The following is a 20193-nucleotide window of genomic DNA, read 5'->3' as shown; positions in this document are numbered from 1 at the left end:
GATCTTTAATTTTTATTTAATTACTCATATGCTAAATTGCCTGTACTGGACAACATCAGATGAGTGCTTTTGTTCTGTTGTGTCTTTTCCCAGCCCCCAGGGGCATTAGGGGTTCATTACCTGTTGTAACCTGGCAGAGCTCCCTCGGTGGTCCAGGCAGGGCCGTGGGATGCAGATGATTCTCTGGGGAGGGCAGGAGGGCTGGGGAGGGTCCCCGGGGCCTCGGGTGTCTGAGAGCTGCTGTTAGGGATGGGAGGTGAGTGCTGCTTTCCAGGCTGCTGGGATGCAGGGCTGTGAGGCAGGAACAGGCACCACCCCTCGCTGCAGCCACAGCTGAGGCATAGGGGTTTATTTATCTCATTTCCTGAGCCTAAAATACTGGCAAGTCCCCAGAGTTCAACTGGGAGCAGCACACAAGGGATAAGTAATATCTGGAAACAAAAACAGGTTTTATATAGAATTTTATTATCTGCTGCTGATAGAGACTTTTTTTTTTGTCAGAAAGAAAACTTTAAAAGGCTCATGAAAGAATTTTCTAAGCAGCATAATTTTCTAAAATACTCCAGCTGCAGACTCACAGAGAATAAAGGACACAAGTCTTTCAGAAATCACTGCAGGACTTTTAAAACACCGTGCCTGGCCCGGTGTCAGGCTGCTTAGTTGTGCTCTTTAGTAGAGATGCAGCTGTACAGCTTCCCTAGTGGTACCAGGCTATGCTGGGAGAAAAAGCACATTGGCTGTTTATTTAAAAAAAACCACAACAACTCAACAGCTTTGGGACTCGTGGAAATTATGCAGACCTGTCCTCTCAAACTAATGGGCTTCAGCAATGGGACTTCACTTTCTAGTGCTCTAGTGAAAATTTTTAATATAAAGTTGCCTTCAGTCATCCATCACACTTTGCTCCATGATGTGGTCATGGGGAGAGGCCAAGGCAGGCTAATGAAATAATCCCAGATGCTGAGGTGAGAAAGCTGCAGCTCTGCCAGGCTGAGAGCAGCTGAGGGCACAGAGTGAGGGGATGTGCTGGTGAGGGGCAGGCAGAAACTGGAGAAGAAGTTATGCTCTGAAAGCTGGGCTAGCAGGGAATAAGAAGATTGCAAGAAGAATGAGAAGCTGCTTGGAATAACACTGAGCAGTTCATCCTCTTTCAGAATTCTCCCTTGTGGCAGGAAAGTGGTGTACCCTGCTTCCCAGACTGGCTGAAGAGTGATGAGCTGGCCTTTTACAGCTCCAGGACTTTTTAACCTCTGCCTCCTTAGCCAGGAATAACCTTTTTCACTTGGGATTGAATTTGACCCAAGATAAATTTAGTCAAGATTTGGTTATTGCTCTTTTGGCTCAACAGCCTGCAGTAGATTTTAAATTCCTTATTCATTTAGAGGGTGTTTTTTGTGTAATAAATTGCTGTGTTGAGATCAAACTGGCTACTGACCATGGCCAGGGAAGGAGCACAGACTGGCAGTGCAGGAAGGAGCCTGAAATGAAGCAATGAAATGTGCTTTAGTGATACTGGTGCTGGAAAACCTCTCCTGTAGAGCAGCTAATGAAGCACACACAGTGTGCTGGTGCTTCTGTGAGCACACCTGGCAGGCCTTGAACTTCAGACACACTGAAAAAATCCCATAACACTGACGGCAGCTTCTCAGGGGTGTACGTGCTTTTTTATTAATAACGTGGTACCAAGGCGTTAGTTACAAATGCTTGACATCAAGGTGATCAGGATCAAAGGTGTAACCTGGAGACAGGAGGGTTTCAGGACAGTCACACCCCCAGAGCAGCTCACAAGGCTGTGTCAGCTTACCTGCTGCCTCTGGAGCCCTGGGAGGAGCAGCAAAGCCAGGAGACATTACTGACATCTTGCTGCAAACATGCTGGAGGGAACTGGAGCTGGGAAAAGGTGATTTTCTTCCAAACCTCTCCCTTTGTTCTCATTAACTGATTGCAAGGTTAGGGAAGGTGGAAGAATGATCTGTATAATTTTTATTTCATGAGCACTATAGTTTCACAGGGTTTTATAACCAGCAGCCTAGAAATTGCCCTGCCCCAGCATCCTGAGCTTACAAAGACAGCAGCCCCAAGAGCAAAGGCACAGTTTGGGGTTATTCGTGCTGCCCACACTGGGCTAGGTCAGGCACTGCTGTGCAAGCATAGTGACAAATGACCTGGAGCAGAAGCCCAGAATGTGGAGCTATCCCATAATGACAGTCAGTGACACACAGGCTTTTGAGGGAGCCCTTCCACCTTAGCAAATGTAGAAGGCCATGCCAAAGGATCTACAGGATGGCTAAGCAAAGACATCTTGAGTAACAAATGTAGTCTGGGAAGAATTTATGACATGGCAAAAAGGCAAGTTAGATCCTTCTAAAAAAAATAATCCAAGTGGATTTCAGATTCAAAAGTATTTTAAAAAACTAGTTTTTCTTAAGCACATTGCAGAGATCAGGACTAGCAGGATTTGCCTTCATGACACACTTTGTGTGCAGCCATTCAGCACTCACCAGCAGAGTTCTGCATTTACAAAGTCTGTCAGAAGTAATGTCATTCCCTACAGTTGCTTTGGAAAAGATTCAAGATATGTGCATTTCACACACTGGTCTCAGAATAATGATTTATTTCAAAGTTCTTCTTTCGTGCAGCAATTAGGAAAGTTTTTAATTGTTAATGTCTGATTTATCTGAACTGCCAAATACAACAACCAGCAGATTTATTTGGGCTCACAGGAGAGAGCAGGGAGCAGAACACAGATTCCTGTTCATGTTTGCAAAGGTCTTCTAAAGAGCTGTCACCCCTGCTGGCTTGCAGTCAGTGCTTTCTTTACTACATTACTACATCTGTGTTGTTCCAACACTTTGTGTGTTTCATCAAACATTTTCAAGCTTACGTTTCCAAGGCACGGTCTTGGCCAAGGACAAGTCTTTGGATGCCGCAGTCTGGACCCAGGTTTAGGGCGCAGAGTCTGGGCTCAGCTGACCTGGTCACAGGGTGACGATGCCCGTGGGGGACCTGGCCCAGCAGCACAGTTAGAAATCCTGTGTGGCACACAGCAGCCCCACTGCAGTGGGGCCACTCTCACCCCTGCTAGGGAGCTCCTGAGGCCTGGTGACTGCAGGCTCCTTTGGGCACTTGGCTCCCTCCCAGCTGAGCAGAGACACCGAGCTTGCACTGCAGGAGAATCTGTAATGTTTTCAACAGTGTGCTTCTAACTAATCCAACAGCACTTTCAAATAATTTAAGCAAGTGTTATCTTACAGATTTAGAGCAAAACATTGACATACATAATTATTAAGTAAGTAGGGGAAAAGATTAAAAATCATGGGAAATTCAAGGTAAGAAAACATAGTGGCAAAATATTAGACTATTTCTCTGCCTCTGAATTCACTCATGACTTGCACAGGATGGATTCTCTTCTTTGCAGAACCTTTTCTGACAGCAGCATAGATTTCTTCTGGCTTCTCTCTTTTAATCAGGGGCTTCTTCTCTGGAGCCTTCATTCTCCACATCACAACAGGATGTCGTGGGCCAGTAGGACTCTGAATCTTGATGATCTTTGTGGATGCAATATAGGACATCTTCACTGTCTGCACCACAGAATTCATTAAGTTTTTGGCAGCCTGAATTAGGGAAGTGACACTGTCCAGCTGTAATAGGAAACAGAAACACCAGCCTAGAAGTCAGTGTGCTTTTAACCACAGTAGGCACAGGAATAAACATCAGTTAAAAAGTAACACTACCAGAGACTAAAACATAATTCCCACATTTTCATTTTGTGTGTTTGATCACTGTGCTCATGCTCTGCTGCTCAGATTTATTGTGATGTATGGAAATTCATGCTGGTGGGATACATAAATGCTTTGGAAGCTAATGCTAATTGTTTTTTTTTCTTTAACAGGAATTCTTGATGCTTGTCTGCAGGGTCCTATTGCAATTACTACTGATGGGTAATGAAACCAACTTGAAGAAGAGCTGTGAAAACATGAACCCTTGTTTCCTTTGTTTCAGCACTAGGTAAGGCCTCCAGCTGCCCCTGTCCCATCCCAGGCTCCCACAGGTGCTCAGGAGCAGGGCTGGGATACTCTGAAGTGTCTGGCTCTGGCTCTGTCAAAGCTGCTGAACATGTTCTCAGCAGCCAAGATTTGTATGGGATATTGAAAGTGGGATAACCCACAGAAATCCCAGTGACTGTGTGGCCTCTGCAGCTGCTTGGAGAGTGCCAGCCAAAGGCAGAATGCAGAACAAAGAAAGCCCATCCCCTTCCCCAGCATCCAGCACAGCCATGCCAGTGGCACAGCAGGCGTGTCTTCTGTCACTGCTCATGGACAGGAAACATGAGGAAGCTCCCCATGGCTGGGATGGAGAAATAGTAAGATTACTCTTCAAAATGGGAGAGACTTCACACTTCATCTTCTAAACATCCCCTTTGCTGAAACATTTGTGAAAAAGCACTGAAGCCAGTTCTCTGAAGGGCTGTCTGTGGGTTGAGTGGCAGAGTGATCCTGTCCTTTGCCATCCAGCCCAACCCCAGAGCCTTGGGCAAAGTACAGATTTACAAATGGGATTATTAGGTTCCAGGACTTCTCCCTTTCCCAGATAAAAAAAAAATTGATCAGGTGAGAGAGGTGTGTTATTTTTGTCTGTCTTCATTCTGATTGTGTAACACAAATAAAAATAAGGCAGAAATAAAAAATACAGCCAAGAGGCTGGATTTAGTTGCAATTTGGAAACACCTCTGAACTGGAAGAAAAATCTTCCAGTTAATACAACACACACTGCTGCTCTCTGGAAACGAAGAAAAATAATAAAATTAGGATATCTGGTTGAATGCACACATATGTGCGATGGCAAAGTGAAATTATCTCAATTCCCCAAGAAAAGGTGTAAAATCTACCAGATGGCCTCTAAAAGTTCATTCCACACTGCAGCACGTGAACTTTCTAGAAAGGGCTGCCAGTCTCCAGCAGCCACGGGGTGCTTGCAGAGGGTAGGTGGGTGTGTTTGGGGACTGGGATGTATGGACTGAATCAGAAGCTGGGCACAGCCCCTCAGCAGCCTTGGCCCTGCAGCACAGCTGCTGTCACCCACTTTGATGTTAACTTCAATGCACCCCCAATGCTGACCCCCAAATTTCAAACACTTCTTTATACATCTACACACGTGAAACAAACAATTTCCCAAAGCTGCACACTGTGGGGAAGGTTTTGCTCAGAGTTCCTGTCCCACACTCCCAATGCCTCTGCCATGCACCCCTTTCCCAGGGAAGCTGCCCTGAGGGGCAGCCTTAGCTCAGGGGCAGATGGAGGAAGGCCCTGGCCACACCTCACTGCTGGATACTGTCACAGTGTTCTCTGGAGCAGGAGGAGACACAGCTTCATAGGAACTTCTTTCTTTTATGCTAACCTGAGGACTGGTTATACACAGACACACCTCTGCACGCACACACACAGGAAATTTCAGTTATCTGTTGCTGTCTAGAACAGCTGACATCACCATAATCCTGACAGCTTCTTGAAAGTTTTGAATAACCTTTTTTTCTCCCTACCCTAACAGTCCCTTTTCCAGCACTGGCATAGTAACACCACTATGACAAAGAAAAAGATGGTTCTGGTTCTGTGGCAGATGGTAATGGGCTTCAGGGAAGCTTCTTCCCTGAAGTCTCCCAGTGACTGCAATGTGTGTAACTGCTCCACTATTTTCAAGTTGCTGGGTAATAGAAGCATGTGAGGAGGGGTGGCAGGTTGGCCAGCAAATAAATTCTTGTTTGCATGGCAGGGAGAAGGCCTCTTGAAGAAACTTCCATCTAGGAAGGATGCTACAAAACTTCAGCTGTTCTTTATTGCGACTTCAGTGTGTGTAGTGTGGAACAGGGAGAATGCTGAGGTGAGCACTAGAACTCAGCTGGCCTTTCCTCTCCTGTGGAAACAGAACAGTTACCTCCTCCTCCTCCTGCCCCCTGCTGCTGCTTCCTCAAATCAGCTGTGGAAGAGTCTAGGGCTCCTTCACTCCACCCTGGGATCAAGAAAACTGCATTTTTACTGTTTTCTGAACTATAATAATAGGTATCTACTATAAGCAGCAAAAAAACTTCAGGCGTGCCTAGTTTTGATGAGGCTGTAATTGAAACCCAGTGCACAGCCACGTCAGCCTCGCAGTCTGACTCAGGCTCTGGGAGGGGACACCTGTCCTGCTGGACACCTCCAGCCTTTCAAAAGCTGAAGAGCCAAAGCCTGACTCCAAGCCAAACTGCAGAGCTGTTCCGAGTGGCAGAATTCCCCTGCCCCTCGCCATGCCAGAGGAACTGAGCCTCTGTCACAGCATTAAAACTCCACAGAAGATGCCCTGAGCCACAAAGAGCCATGCAGGTAACCTGACCCCAAGCTGTGAGAAACAGCTCTGAGTGTCCCGTGCTGCAAGGCAGTCACCTAGGGCCCACCAAGGGTGTTTGACCTGGGGTTTTGCTGCCTTACCTGGGTCTGGGCTGAGTCAGAACAGGCACTGAGGTGCAGGAGCACTCAGTTAATGATGCCCTTTAGGCTATCTGCCCACAGCATTGGCTGTGTCCTTGTGTCTACCTGTCCCTTCACCTTTCTGATGCATCTCGCATTTGCCTTCTAAAGAGGAAGGTTGTGTTGGGTTGGGGTATTAACTGCATTCAGAATTTTGGAGAAGCTTTTAGATGTTCTTAGATGTGTACTACAGATGGTAACAATCAGGCCATACGTTTCACTTCCCTTTTTTTGGCTTTAGAGAGCAGGTTTTTTTCTACCTCAATGCCAGTAAGACTGTACAGTTTGGTGGAAATCTGTTCTATTTAAACCGATGTACTCAAGCATGTCTTCACTTGGATGATTTTATCTCAGATATTCAGCAGGCTCTTCAAGGTCTTATATCCAGGAAAACTGAAGAAATGAAACTTGGCATAAATGAAAGCCTGATAAAATATTCATTGAGCATTTAAGTCCATTTCACATAGAGAGATGTAGCTGCAAACTCTTCAATGCACAGCAAGCGGTACATAAAGATTCACAGGTAAAACAAACAAACCAACCAACCCCAAACTAAAACCTGTTTTATTTTTGCCTAACTTCACTTTTGCTCTTTCAGCACTTTCCATGGAGATGCAACATCCCAGCCTTCAGATTTTACAGGTCTGATGTGTAAGTTAAGACAATGATTCATTAAAGACTTTAGGAAAAACATCCCTTGCCATTTCTCTCCTCACCTCGCCTGTAAGGAATAGTACTTGGCTGCCATTGTAAAAGGAATTCAGAATTATTCTGACCACTGTAATTTCACACTGGGGTGAAACACACATTATACAGAGCAGATGACAGTGATTTTTTTAAGAAAAAAACCCACCCCAAATCAGGCTGGCAGCACTCATGCTGAAATCCACTTTCCCTTCTCCAGCACTTTTATTTCTCCTCTGTACTAAGTCCTGAGAGCAAGAAAGCAAACTTCTCTGAATAACAAAAATGAAGGGAAAGGTTAGACAAGAACTGAATTTTGAAACTTTTTTTTCAGTTTGCTTACATGCACTGTATTTTTCTCATTTTGGTAATTTAATATCTTGGCAGTAGTGGCAATCCATTGCTATGAAATGCTGAACATTAGAATAACTGACATGGGCAGTTATTTTTACCATTCAGAATAACAAAGAGAATCATGACTTAGAAACTGAAGAAACCCTTGTGCGGTCAAAGTATTTTCTGTTCAGTGCACTAAGAATTGCTTCCATTGTCCCATGTCAGCAGTAGTTGTAAGTGGTGCAGCAGTGAAATACCAACTCTGCTTGCTGCAGGGCATGCAGAGAGGCTGGCTCCCTCCTGCTGCCATTGTTGGTGTGATGTGCAGGTGCTGTCCTTCTGCCCTAAGGCAGCGACAGACACTTTGTGCCTTGGGGACAAAGCTGTGCAGGCCTGCAGAACAGCACTTCCAAAGTGTTCTGTGTAACCTGGAGTGCCTGCAGGCCCAGCTGAGACACCTGGACTGCTCTGCTGGGAGTGTTCTTGGAGTTCTCCAGGAAACTCTAAGGTTTTCCTGCTTGAGAACAGATGTATTAGTTGATTGTTTACAGTATCCCAAGTTGTATTTACAGTTCACCCAGATTTAGGTTTCCATACAGGTGGAAACTGAGACCTGAACACCAAATGCAGACTTTTTTATCACTGTTTGAAGTCTGAACTTAAAATTCTTTTGGAAACAAGGTCAGTTATTAAAAATTGATTTTAACTGAAACACAAGGTTCGTCATGTAAATTCCTAGAAGCAGATTTCCTTTGGTACACTACACCAAGAGACTAAGACTGAAGTTTGATTTCTTTGACTGCTGTATCTGAAAGTAACGTGAGTTCTACATTTTTGTGGAGAGCAGTGAGTGTCTGAGTACTGCTGCATTTCAGGTAAGGAGTCCTTACTATATTGTGCTTTTGATTTTAATCCTTCTTTTTTAATAGGTTAGCTAATTGCTGTTTTGAATTATTTTATGGTTCTTTCACTAAGTTTGCTCTATAAAATAGTCATTTATCCTTTAAGATTAAAAGTAGCAGAACAATCCAAAAAGAGAGAAATCTCCATTGTTGAAGGCACTGAAGTTTTTACAGGGCCTTGGCCAGGATTTTAACACCACTTGCCTGCTTTTCTGAGCCTCCCCTTTTTTCCCCACTCAAAGTAGTGTTAATTTCTTTTTAGTGGAAATGGAGATCTTGGTCTAACAGTGGCACCAGAAGACAGGTGTCCAAGAAAGGCACAGCAAAGCTGGAACTGGAAGCACTTGGTTACCTGCCATGTATGCTCATGCAACTGACAGAAGACACTCAGACCCTGTCACAGATTCAACTCCAGTACAGCTTAGGTGGGAAATGAGCCAAAGGGAACCTTGCCATTGTGATTCTTTTCTCTGGGAACTGTTCCCTCAGTGTTTTGCTCATTTCTGCTTTGCCATGCTCTCACTCTGCAATACTGGAGAGGTTTCATCCCCATGGACGTGGCCTAAGGAAAACAGCTTCACTGCTTGAGTTTCTTTCCAAGGAACTGAGTTTTCCTAGAAACGTAGCTGTTACATTGGTTATCTATGTTTGTGTGTCCATCCAATGATTGCATTAAACACCGCAGGGTGTCTGGAGTCTGTTCCATGTTTTACCCATTTTTCAGGTGGGGAAATTGAATCTAATGGACTGAAAACTAACCATTACCAGAGTCTGCTTCAGGCTAAGCAGGATTCAAAGAACTGAAACTGAGTTCTATAATTAGGCCAGGCCTGTGTCCAAGTTAAATGATAAACAACTTACATTAAGGGCTGCAAAATTGTTCCTGTGCAACACCATAATGAAGCAGATGCTTAGCCAGGCAGATAGCTCGGTCTCTCCCCAACACTGCTGCTTTCCCTTCCAGAGAGGATTTTAAAAATCTCCTTTTTCTAAAAACAGGCCCTCGAGAAAAAGAAGAGTGGCTTAATATAAATCCTTTCCTTACTGTTGAGGAAGAAATTGAGTGTTTGTTGCAATAATATCTTACATACACTGAGGCTAAGAACTATAGGACACATCCTGATTTTGCTAATTGCCAGAGTAATTATTACTAGGAAAAGTTAGCTGTCCTTTAGTGTACATTACCAGAAATATTTCCTGCTCATTTAAATTAGTTTTTCTCAGTAGATGCAGTTTAGAATGCAGTAGTAACTGAGCTCTCTGTAAGTGATTGAGAGGAAAATCTATCCCTTGCTTTGCTTCCAAAGGCCGGGATTTCTATATCCACACACCTGCCAGCATACACTAGGTAAAAGCTAGAAAGGTATAGTGTTACTAAATTAAAAAAAAAAAAAAAAGAGTGAAATATTTCTGTCAACTCTCAGCAGAAAAAAATTTGTGTCAGCTCTTGGGGTTTAATATCAGCTTTTAGAAATTGAGCAGTTTGGTATTTTCAGAGTCAGATACTGAAATAAGTCATTTCATGCATGCTGTGAAGCCCTACAAGTAACCTTGTCAGGGCAGCCCCTGTTCCAGTGTGATTCCGGTGTGATTTGTTCCTTCCATCCAGGGCCACAGCAAGGCTGTTCTGCCCATCTCACTTCTCTTCCAGAGGAAAGCACAGCTAGACCTAAAAGGAGCTGAAATGCCCAGCTCCCATCTCCTGCCCTGCTGAAGGGGCAGCTCCTCTCCAGCAGCAGCTGAACCCCTTCCAGTGCGAAGGCGTGGGGCCAGCTGCCACAGCAGTGCACACTGGCCAGGACAGCCTTTTCCTGGACATCCAGGGATTGGGACTGTGTCAGCCAAAGGCCTGGGGGCAGAGACTCTTCCTCTGCATTTTTCTAACTTCTGGCTTACAGCTTTGCCTCTGTGTTTTCACCTGTGGTTCAGCCCTCAAAGCTGGAACGCATACATTGCAGTGTCATGCTGGAAACTTGTGATTTAACGGGCCCAGGAACTCAAGAAGGAAAACAGATATTTCAGTCCAGCCTTGGAGCATGAAGTTAGACACACATTAAAGCACCTCCACTTGGCACAAAAGCAACCTGACGTCAGTGTTTAAGTCTGGCTCTTGAGATACCAGCGGGAACAGCTGAAGATAAATGAGACATTTGCAGGAACAGCAAAGGGAAAGAGCCCTTAGTGCACAGGTAAGGCTAGCCAGCCTGGGGTGGGGGGGAAGCTTCTGTGCCAGTAGGCAAATTCTGAGATACTGGGACTTGAGAGTTTGCTCTTCCAGACCCTTCCTTTTTAAGGCCAAAAAGCTTTACCTCTCTTGCCAAGTACAATATAAAATGAAATATAAACATGATTGTAAACAGCACAAAACAGAATTGCCTGACAAAAGTAATGGAACACAATATAAAAAAGTAAGACGTGTTCATATTCTGCCCTGTGATATAATTCTCTCTAGTTAAAGCCATTGTTGGCAAAAGAGCAAACTGGCAAGGTAAGGTTTTTGCTGTGCAGTGCTTGTAAGTGAAGTATCAGCTTATCTGCATGAATGAAGGCAATTACTGTCAATCTGCATACTGCAAATGTTACCCCATTATTTTGTGCCTGAAGAGGCACCAGTTTAATTAATAGAAGGAAATGTCCATTTCTTATTTAATCACTCCTAATGAAGACTTAATGAATCCTCACCATTTGGATTTGTGCAGCTTAGAACCTGGCAATGCAAGTACTCACAATGTTGGGTGGGCCTATGAATAGTGAAACAAGGAATAGTGAACAAGGAATTTTTAATGAATGAAAATAACAAAACTGCAATGAATGGAGACCAAGAAGGTGATCATCCACATCTCTTCCTCTCTGTTTCTGTACAGCACCCCCTCTAACCTCTATAATCAGGGGCTGACTAGAAAGAAAGTCCTGGACTTGGGAATGGACAGTAAGAAAGGCAGACTACAAGTGTGTGTAGCCTGAAGTCCAAAAGCCACTAAACAAGGAGAGAGCAGTGAGAAGAGCTGCCAGGTGGGAAGTCCACAAAGCATCCCAGCTGCCCCAGGGAAAGTGGACTAATCAACCTCCACTGATACTACAGCCAGGTATGAACTGTAGGTAAGAAACCCCCCCCAGGGCAGGGGGGCTGAGCACTGCTGCAGGGCAGACACAGGCACAAGGCACACGGATCAAAACCAGCCAGAGAGGCCTGAGCTGTGTTTATGGCTTTCAACAGTTTTTCATATGCACAATGCTCTTTGTTGTCATTCCATGCTGGCAGCCAGCAGCACCTCCTCCAGTGCAGATCATCATGTAGGTGAGAACAGTTTGCTGCAGACTGAGACACAGCTGCCCTTGTGCAATGGCACTACCACCCACTGCTCCACGGTACCATCCAAGGTCAACCTGGAGCACCACCTTAGGGCTTCTCTGGTTTAGGGCTCCTTGCTCCACCACAGCATCATCCATGAGCAACTGTGGCTGCTCTGTTTCAAGAAGATCCTGCTTTTAACCCCGGTGTGTTCTCAGAGGCGTATCCAGACCCTTAGTGGCCACATCAAATGCCAATTTTGAATTTGGCCACTGATTGGCCCGACTTAGACTTTTCTAGAAACACATTTCCGGCCAAACCACGACACAGCTCTTTCTTTTGCAGGTCTGCAAATCCCTCTCTTCCTCTCAATTGGTCCTTAGCCTTCAAGAGAGGCTGGTTTGGGTTACTTTTTTAATGAACCACTACTCTTGTGAGAAGAAATTTTCCTTGAAGGTGATTTAAACCCAACATCCTTGTGCACCAGTTCTAATGGTTGGAGAAGGCAGGAGTGGGGTGAATGTAAGAGCCATCTCAAAACAGTGTTTGTGTGTGGATTCCACACATAAACACTGTTTTGAGATGGCTCTTACTGAGCTGGTATTCAAAGTGGATTTGTCACTGTGGAAGTTGGTACTGACCCATTTGAATGTGGAAATATGTCATTTCTCAGAGGAGAGGAGCTTCCCCCCTCAGCTTTTATGCTGCCAGATGCCTGTCCCAGCTCCTGAAGGAGGTGGGAGATGAGGAGCCAATGCCAGCCAGAGGAGGGAAGGATGCCCAAGGACCAGGGGGAACATTCCTGCACACACCTACATGGATGCAGCAGGGAGCACCCAATGGAGAAACCTGTGAGTATGATTATTTCCTAATGCTCTTTCTGGTGGATTTCTTTTCCCCTAGCAGATTTTCACTAATCAGAGGATGGATTCAGTTTCAGGTATTTGGAGACTCACAAGTTTTTTACTTAATATACAATAAAACCTTTACTATTTGCAAGGCTTGCTGTCTCCTTTTCTGATTCTCATTCAGACAAGATCAGGACCAGGGAGAATATAAAATATGATCCTATTCCACCTACAGTTTTGACTCCTGTATTTTCTAATGGAGTTCTAATATTATTTTCTGGGGAGGGAGAAGGTGGGAAGGGAGAGAAGAACCCCCCTGCTGTCTCACACAGAACTAGCGTTTGTCATTTCTTTAAAGGCCAGCTAACCTAGGAATGTGATCAATTTCTAATGCCCCCACATGCACTTTCAGAACTGGAACTTGCTCCAGCTTTTAAGAAAAGCAACTCAACAACCAGCCATTTCATACCACTAGTCCATTTCTCTCCCTCTCAACCAAGCAATTTATCTGTACAACATAAATCCCACTATTCATCTAAAACTGAAGCAATTAAAACATAAAGAGTTAAATTAATACAAACTGGTTGGTTGCGCTGAAGTTGCAGGAAATCACACTTTTAATTGCATGGGGGCAGTTGAGCACAGTCAGTCAGGAATGGCCGCCCCTTCCTAAGACAGAGACCAGGGAGACTCTTTTCAATTTTCTCGGAACTGTTCATAACCACTGCCACCAGCTGTGTCTCCACTGTCTTTAAAAGGCCTGGGGTGTGAGCACAGGTCTCTTTTGTCACTGGCTAGCAATTTGACTCTTTTCTGTGTAGCACCATATTATTTTTAAAAAATGAATACAGTCCTTGTTGGAGCATTTTCTAAGATTATTTAAGAGAGTAGCAACCTTGCAGCATCTCACCTTGCTTTCACAGAACACCCCCAAAGCCATTCAGGCCTCTAAGCACGTTCTTCGTTTCCAGTGACTCCCAAATGAGGCCCCTGCATGATTGTTTGCTGAGCCAGAGGGAGCAGCGCCGCATGCGGGGCAGTGACCACCGTGGGCTGCAGCCTCGCGCTCAGCACACACACAGCAACGCAGGCTGCAGGCTGGGGGAGACAGCAGCGGGGAGCAAGACTGTGATTGGCTGCAGGAGCGCACCAGCAGGAAGCTGATTGGATGGCAGGATGCATTGTTGTCATGGCAGAGTATGAGCAGGAAGCTGATTGGATGGCAGGATGTGTGGGCAGAGTATGAGTAGGAAGCTGATTGGATGGCAGGGCACGTGGGCAACAGCATGGCAGCTGAGCCAGCCAATAGGTGCCCTTCTTCTGTTCTGTTAAATGTCGGGCTGGTTTCAGTTGTGTCAGGTTAAAATTAAAGACACAAACAGGGGCCAATCTCTACAATAAAGGGAACTCCTTCAGATGCATAAGGGGGTTGCTTTGCTCCCCACTGCTACAAACACACTGTTGGCTTTCTCAAGTTTCTGGATGCACACAGGACAAGTTCTCACCCTCCTTCCTTGAAGCAGGGTTAGGATCTATAGTCAGCTCTTCGGAATTATCAATGAAGTTAAATTTGGAGGTTCATTTTTAGAACTTAAAATTTTTGCACTAGACAGATTATGCACTGTTGACAGGAGTGACACAACAAAAAAGGTAGAGAAAACAATGTGAGGATTCTACAGCAGGAGGCAGAAATAGCAAGAACCAAACTTCTTCCAACATTTGGCTTTACTGTAACCCACACTGGTCACAGAACTGCTTGTGAAAAGAAATAGGTAAGGAAGAGAAACTTTGTTTATGTACAGCCCAAGTGAAAACAAGCATTGGCTTCAGAAATTATACAGTCAATTAAAATTATGTAACTGTATGTTCCAGAAGTTCAAACATGGTGTCCAAATTACCATTTAAATTAGCCAGCACAAGTATCCTATAGAAATGAGTGTTTCAAATCTCACCTCAGCAACAAAGGGTCATTTCCGATTATTTATAAACCACATAAAATGTAATAATAGTTTTAGTGAAAGGGGATAAATAGGGGTAGGCAGGCCTAGAGACAGAAATAGGTACGTACAGATATTGATGGGTAGAGACAGTGCTAGACAGGCACAGGGAGAGGCAGAGACAGAGACAGAGGTTGACACAGGTAGAGGCAGCTCTAGAGAGCGGTGTGGGTACAGACAGACATGGACAGGTAGAGAGGCTGACAGATACGGGCAGACAAAGAGAGGTGCTGATGGATTTTGTCAAGCAGAGGTAGATATTGACTATCTAGATAAAAGACATTTTTGACAGGGAGAGGTAGTGCCAGGTACACATAGACACTGACAGAGACAGGTACAGATAGATCCTGACAGATTCTGTTAGATCCTGACAGATTCTCTAAGATTTTAGCTGATTCTGTTAGATTTTGGCAGATTCTGACACATTTTGGCAAATTCTCCTGTATTCTGACAGGTTCTGATAGAGATATTGGCAGTGCTGGAGACAGATCTTTGACAGAGATTTTGTCAGATATTGACAGGTACAGAGAGGGAGATCTATATAAGGACAGAGAGTGACATGTACTGACAGGTGGAGTAAGTATAGATGGATAGAGACATGTATAGATGACTAGTGATACATATAGATATATAGGTAGAGATGTGTATATATAGAGAGGTGTAGATAGATATAGGTACATAGAGACAGAGATGGGTTAAGACAGGCAGAGCTAAATATTGCCAGGTATAGATAGGTACTGACAGGTATGCAAGGCACAGGTCAGTATCAGCAGGTACAGACAGAGATAGGTATGGTTTGACAGAGACATATAGATGTAAGTACAGACAAGTATAGGTACAGATAGGCAGAGATAAGTATAGATAAATGCAGAGAGCTGTAGATAGGGATAGACAGATAGAGCAGATGTGTAGATAGGCAGGAACAGACAAGGATAGACAGAGATGGGTAACCTGAGACAGGTATAGGTGGATAAAGGCAGAGACAGGTAGAGATTAATATAGACAGGTACAGACAGATGGAGGGACATAGAGACAGTATCACTGGGTGTAAATAGGTATAGATAGATACAGATCAGGATACCCAGAGATAGATGAACACAGATAGCAGGGACAGGTACAGACAGACAGAGGAACAGCTGGGGAGACACTGATCCAGAGAGCGAGCATTCTGAACTATGTGAGTGGAAGTTCCTTTGAACACAGTGCAAAGTATGTAAAGGGTAGGAATGTGCCCAGTGTCTTACCTGGTTTTGGTGCCATTTTGCAGATTTACACCTTGAAATCACAACCCTATGTGCTCCAGGTAGAAACATGTCACAGAACATGGGAATGTGGAGGCATTTTATACATGGCTATGTTGAGGTCAAGTGCATAAAAGTTCCATAAAAGCACAAAATGTCTTTTCCATGGCTAATGATACTGGCTGTAAAGGAGCTAATAACTCTTAAAGCAAATTCAAGCAAAATCAATAAATTCACTGAGGAATCAAGTCACCTTGCTCTTCCTGTTATTTATTTCTGCACACCTGTAGAATGTCTTGCAGCATTTTTTTCTGGCCTGGAACTCTACCCCTGGACTGTGTTTATTGTGTTCAGACACACACATGAGGATATTCCACATGTGTAAGCCAATGCACCTTACAGTTCTGCAAACCAAACTACTTCAGAATAACAGTGATAATGTGCTGTGAGAATTTAAAAAGAAAAGATGATTGTTATTCCTTTAAAGCCAGAAGTCTTATGTGTCACTGCCGTAGATTCTCGCTGTTAAGCAGGTATTAGAAAAGAAAACAGGATGTGGAGTGACAGTGGAACATGCTGCAAGCACAGGAAAGCCCAACTCAGATGTAACACCTAGTCTGACCAACAGAGTACTTGATGCCACTTTTCTACTTACTGCAGACATGATGAGCTCTCCACCGAGATTCTGGATCTCTGCTTTAACCTGGCTGCAGATCTTGAGCTGGTGGGAGTACAGCTTGATCTGTTCTAGGTAAGCCAGTAAATCCTGTTTGCACGACTGGTCTGGGCACTGAAAAGAACAATAAATAAAACACTTCAGTAACTGCTGATTCAAAAGGATGTCTCAGGAATCACATTGAAACTTCACTGAGAACTATTCCAGTTCCAGACTGCTAGAGCCTTGCTTTTCACTGCAGTTTTATCAGGCTGCAAAGTTCATTCTCCTTGGGAAGCTTTTTAATGCCATAAGTTGGAAGCTCAGATGAAGCCTAAGATTCCCCACATGCACTCTGTATTTAACACTGCTGTGCTTGCCTTAGCACTATTTCTAAACATATCTGTAGTGTATAGAGTAATTATTTCCAGTCCTTAGATGATCTCTAAGAAAATACCTCTATTAACAGTGATGAGGGCAATCCAAACAGATTTTGTAGGCTATGTAACCATACATGCAGAGACATGTTAACATCTATATGTTATGCTTTAGCTTGTAATGTGATCTATGGGGTTTTTTTGTGTTCCATCCAGACTGTATTGAACTCAATCTGCAGGTCTTCTCTAGCTGTGGGAACAGCAAAATTAGAATGTCTTATTGAAAAGCCACAAGAAAAAATTGTCAATATTTTTAACAATACAGATTTATATTATTGAAATAAAAATAGGATTGCTGTAACCTAATTTTTTCCCAAAATACATGGAGTACTTGGAGTGCAATGTTGCTCTGTGGGTACCAGGCCAGCCATGAAAGGCTGGGTATGAATTTTTTCTAAGGCTGATTCTCATTGCTCTGGCAGAATAAAAGGATCTTAAGGGGAATGGTGAGCCCCTGTTGTGCTCCCACAGCTGGAAGCAGTAAGAGTGATACATAAGCATGAGATCCCTGCAGGTTTGCAGACATGGTGTTAGCCTGGGTGTGGTACACACATGATAAATACAGCCCCTTCCTTTCAGCAGGAAACTCTGCTCAGCTTTGCATACTGGAAAAGCAAAGATACATTCCCACCAACTGCACACTGTCAACAATCACCTGTGGTTTTATTGAACTGTGGTCAGTGGATTTAAATCCAAACCCACCAGGAGCTAGAAAAAGCACCAATTCTACTTAAGTCCAAAAGTATTTCAGCTCCTGGCTTTGCTGAAGCAACAGTACGTGTTCAAAGGGCTGGTGTGACAATGCTGTTCTTCATGGCTATGCAATAATAGCAAGTTCAGGTTTTAGACTTAGCAAAGGTAACAGTAAACAATGAAGGTCGGAGTGTACAATGTTAAATTAATTACCTCACGTTCTCCTACATCCATTATTGTTTCCTGTATTTGGGCACAATTTACAACAAACCCAGAACACTTCCTTGACATGTTCTCTTTCTATGTGATGGAAAACTGCCCTAAAATATGTTTTTATTTTTTCCTTCTTAAGCACTACATTAAGGACTGCCCAAATCTGTACTTATATAATAGTATCTCAGTGTTTAGAAAGCTGGAATACCCACTCTTTATTTAATTTAATTAATAAAAAAATTATACTTCAAGTAAAGTACAATACAATCCCTTAAAACATCACAACTCATCATACCAAGATGGTGTGTATTCCTGGAATGACATTCTTCCTCCTCTGTTTTTTTCTTTCCTTAGTTACACTTTGATTTTATCCCTCTGGCCAGAAAAACTCAAGAGAAAGGAGTATAGGGTGCCAATATAGTGCCTTATCCACTTCAAACAGTGACAATACCAATTACAGAAGTTCAGAGACAGGAATGATTATTATATAGTACTCTTTTGTATTACAGTGTCAGGCTACTCACAGGTACTGTCTCCCTCACACAGCAATACAGAAGAAATGTGTACCATTTATGAATGCTACAGATGATACACATCAAAGGCCAGGAAACTGAAATCAAGAACAAGACCACGAGGTTCTGTGGAAACATTTCCGTGCCAGAAGCATTCAGAACAGAAAATGCAGAGCATTGGATAAGAAAATTCTCCTGAAATGTAATTACACAACTGTACAAGGCTGTGGCATATCCACAGCTGCACTACCCCAGCAGACACAGTGCAGCCCTGCCCTGCACCGGCCCAGCCAAGGCCCAGATGGAAGGAGGAAGATTGCACTGAATCCTGGTATTCTTCCTCCATTACAGACCCCAGGGGCCATTAGAAGTGACTCCCAGGAGCACAAAACAAAGGAAATGGTTCGTAACACAGGGTTGGTCAATTACAGAAATCTTTGTTACAAAATGGTTATATTAAAATTTTACATAAGTAAAAGAAATTACTGAACAAACAAATGGAAAAGTTATCAAGGACTATTTCCCATGTCAAGCGTATCAAAAACATGTTTGGTTATGTAAATTCTGGCATGGCTGCTGGAGGCTGGGAGCACCATGGAAGTCAGGCCATGCTCTCCTGAGCTGTGCCCATACCCAGTGATGCCTCCTGGCAGCAGCAGGGAGCAGCAGATCCGTGCCTGAGCTCTGGCCACAGCACTGCAGCAGAGGGTTGGGCCAGCCAGAAAATTAAACCTCATGCCTTGTAGCATGTCAGATCAGCCATCAACAGATGTTAGGAACAAATGTTCTGCAGGGAGGACACTGCATAAGGAATCATCTACCTATTGCTCAGAAGCAGCTGGTACAAGCAGCACTTGCTCACCAGCAAAATCAAACATTGGCTGCAACAGAAGGACAATCAACAAATTCTGAGTTTCACCATCCCACAGGTATGATGGTTACCAGTTTACTGCTGCACATTCCTGACTGGAGAGCCCATCAGATTCTGAGAGGTTTTTCCTCACACATCCTGTGGGCAGCAGCTGTTGCTAACAAGGGCTTTCTGTAAGAGCAGCATCAGAACTGACCTGCATCCCAAAGATGCAGTGGTATTTTACCCAACAAAATATCCACCAGAACATCCAAACAATGTGAGAAATTAAAATAATGCAGTGATTAAAACCAGACTGAAACCAGCACTCACCATCCAAGTGAGAAAGCCAGTGGCACAGCAGTTGCACAGGAGCTCCTGCCCACAGACCACTGGGAGTTTGCTTTGTTCTCACTTCATCCACTTGCTAACAAAGGCCAAAGCATTTCTCTATAGAATCCAAATGTGTCTTCATGGGGATCAGCACTGGGGATAATCACACAGCACCTACAATAAATGTGTGCTGGGCACAGACAGGAGGCAGCTTTGCTGCTCCACCAGTAGGGTTCTATCACCCAAAGGGATTACACAGTGTGTTACTGAGCACTGTAATTAGCTCTGACAAGCAGCATTCTGAATGACCCCAGCCAGGGCCTGCCTGACTGGGAGCCTAATGGGTGCAACACAGAGGAGACTCTTAATGCAGACCTCACTCTTCAGCATATTTCATCAACCCAGGGTGAGGTACTCACTGCCTTCATTATCTTAGGGCTTCCAGGTAACATTAAGCAGCAAAAATTTTCTGACAGAAGGGACAAAGAACAAAAATGTTCTGACAAAAGGGAACGTCTCCTGACAATGAATTTATAATGCACTTGTGATTCATGTGCATAGGTTGCTGTTGATGCTGTAACTGTGAGGATTTGCACCCTTGTTACTCTGAGCCATCCTAGAAGTGCTTGTGACTGTGGACTGAAATACAGCTGAGTTCTGCTAATTGTACCACACTGTATGCCTTCCCTTCAAACAC

The 20193-nt window shown here is 44.0% G+C and overlaps 1 protein-coding gene across 4 annotated transcripts in view; it reads right to left on the bottom strand.

Annotated features, from left to right (window-relative positions):
• Positions 1–453: 453 nt before the first annotated feature.
• Positions 454–20193, bottom strand: part of CTNNA3 (catenin alpha 3) — a 407897-nt gene continuing 388157 nt past the window's right edge. For 2 of the 4 annotated variants that reach the window (XM_039696239.1, XM_039696241.1), the window contains 2 exons: positions 16459–16593; positions 3354–3641 (listed from right to left, as the gene is read on the bottom strand). In XM_039696239.1, coding sequence (XP_039552173.1) covers positions 3354–3641; positions 16459–16593 — 423 coding nt within the window. Of the gene's footprint in view, positions 3642–16458; positions 16594–20193 lie in introns of all 4 variants that reach the window. The other 2 variants (XM_039696238.1, XR_005626215.1) reach the window with 2 other exon arrangements.

Source organism: Passer montanus, unplaced genomic scaffold (genome assembly GCF_014805655.1).
Source record: "Passer montanus isolate IOZ18808 unplaced genomic scaffold, ASM1480565v1 scaffold96, whole genome shotgun sequence".
Taxonomy (NCBI): Eukaryota; Metazoa; Chordata; class Aves; order Passeriformes; family Passeridae; genus Passer; species Passer montanus.
This window is presented reverse-complemented; position numbering and strand designations above follow the sequence as displayed.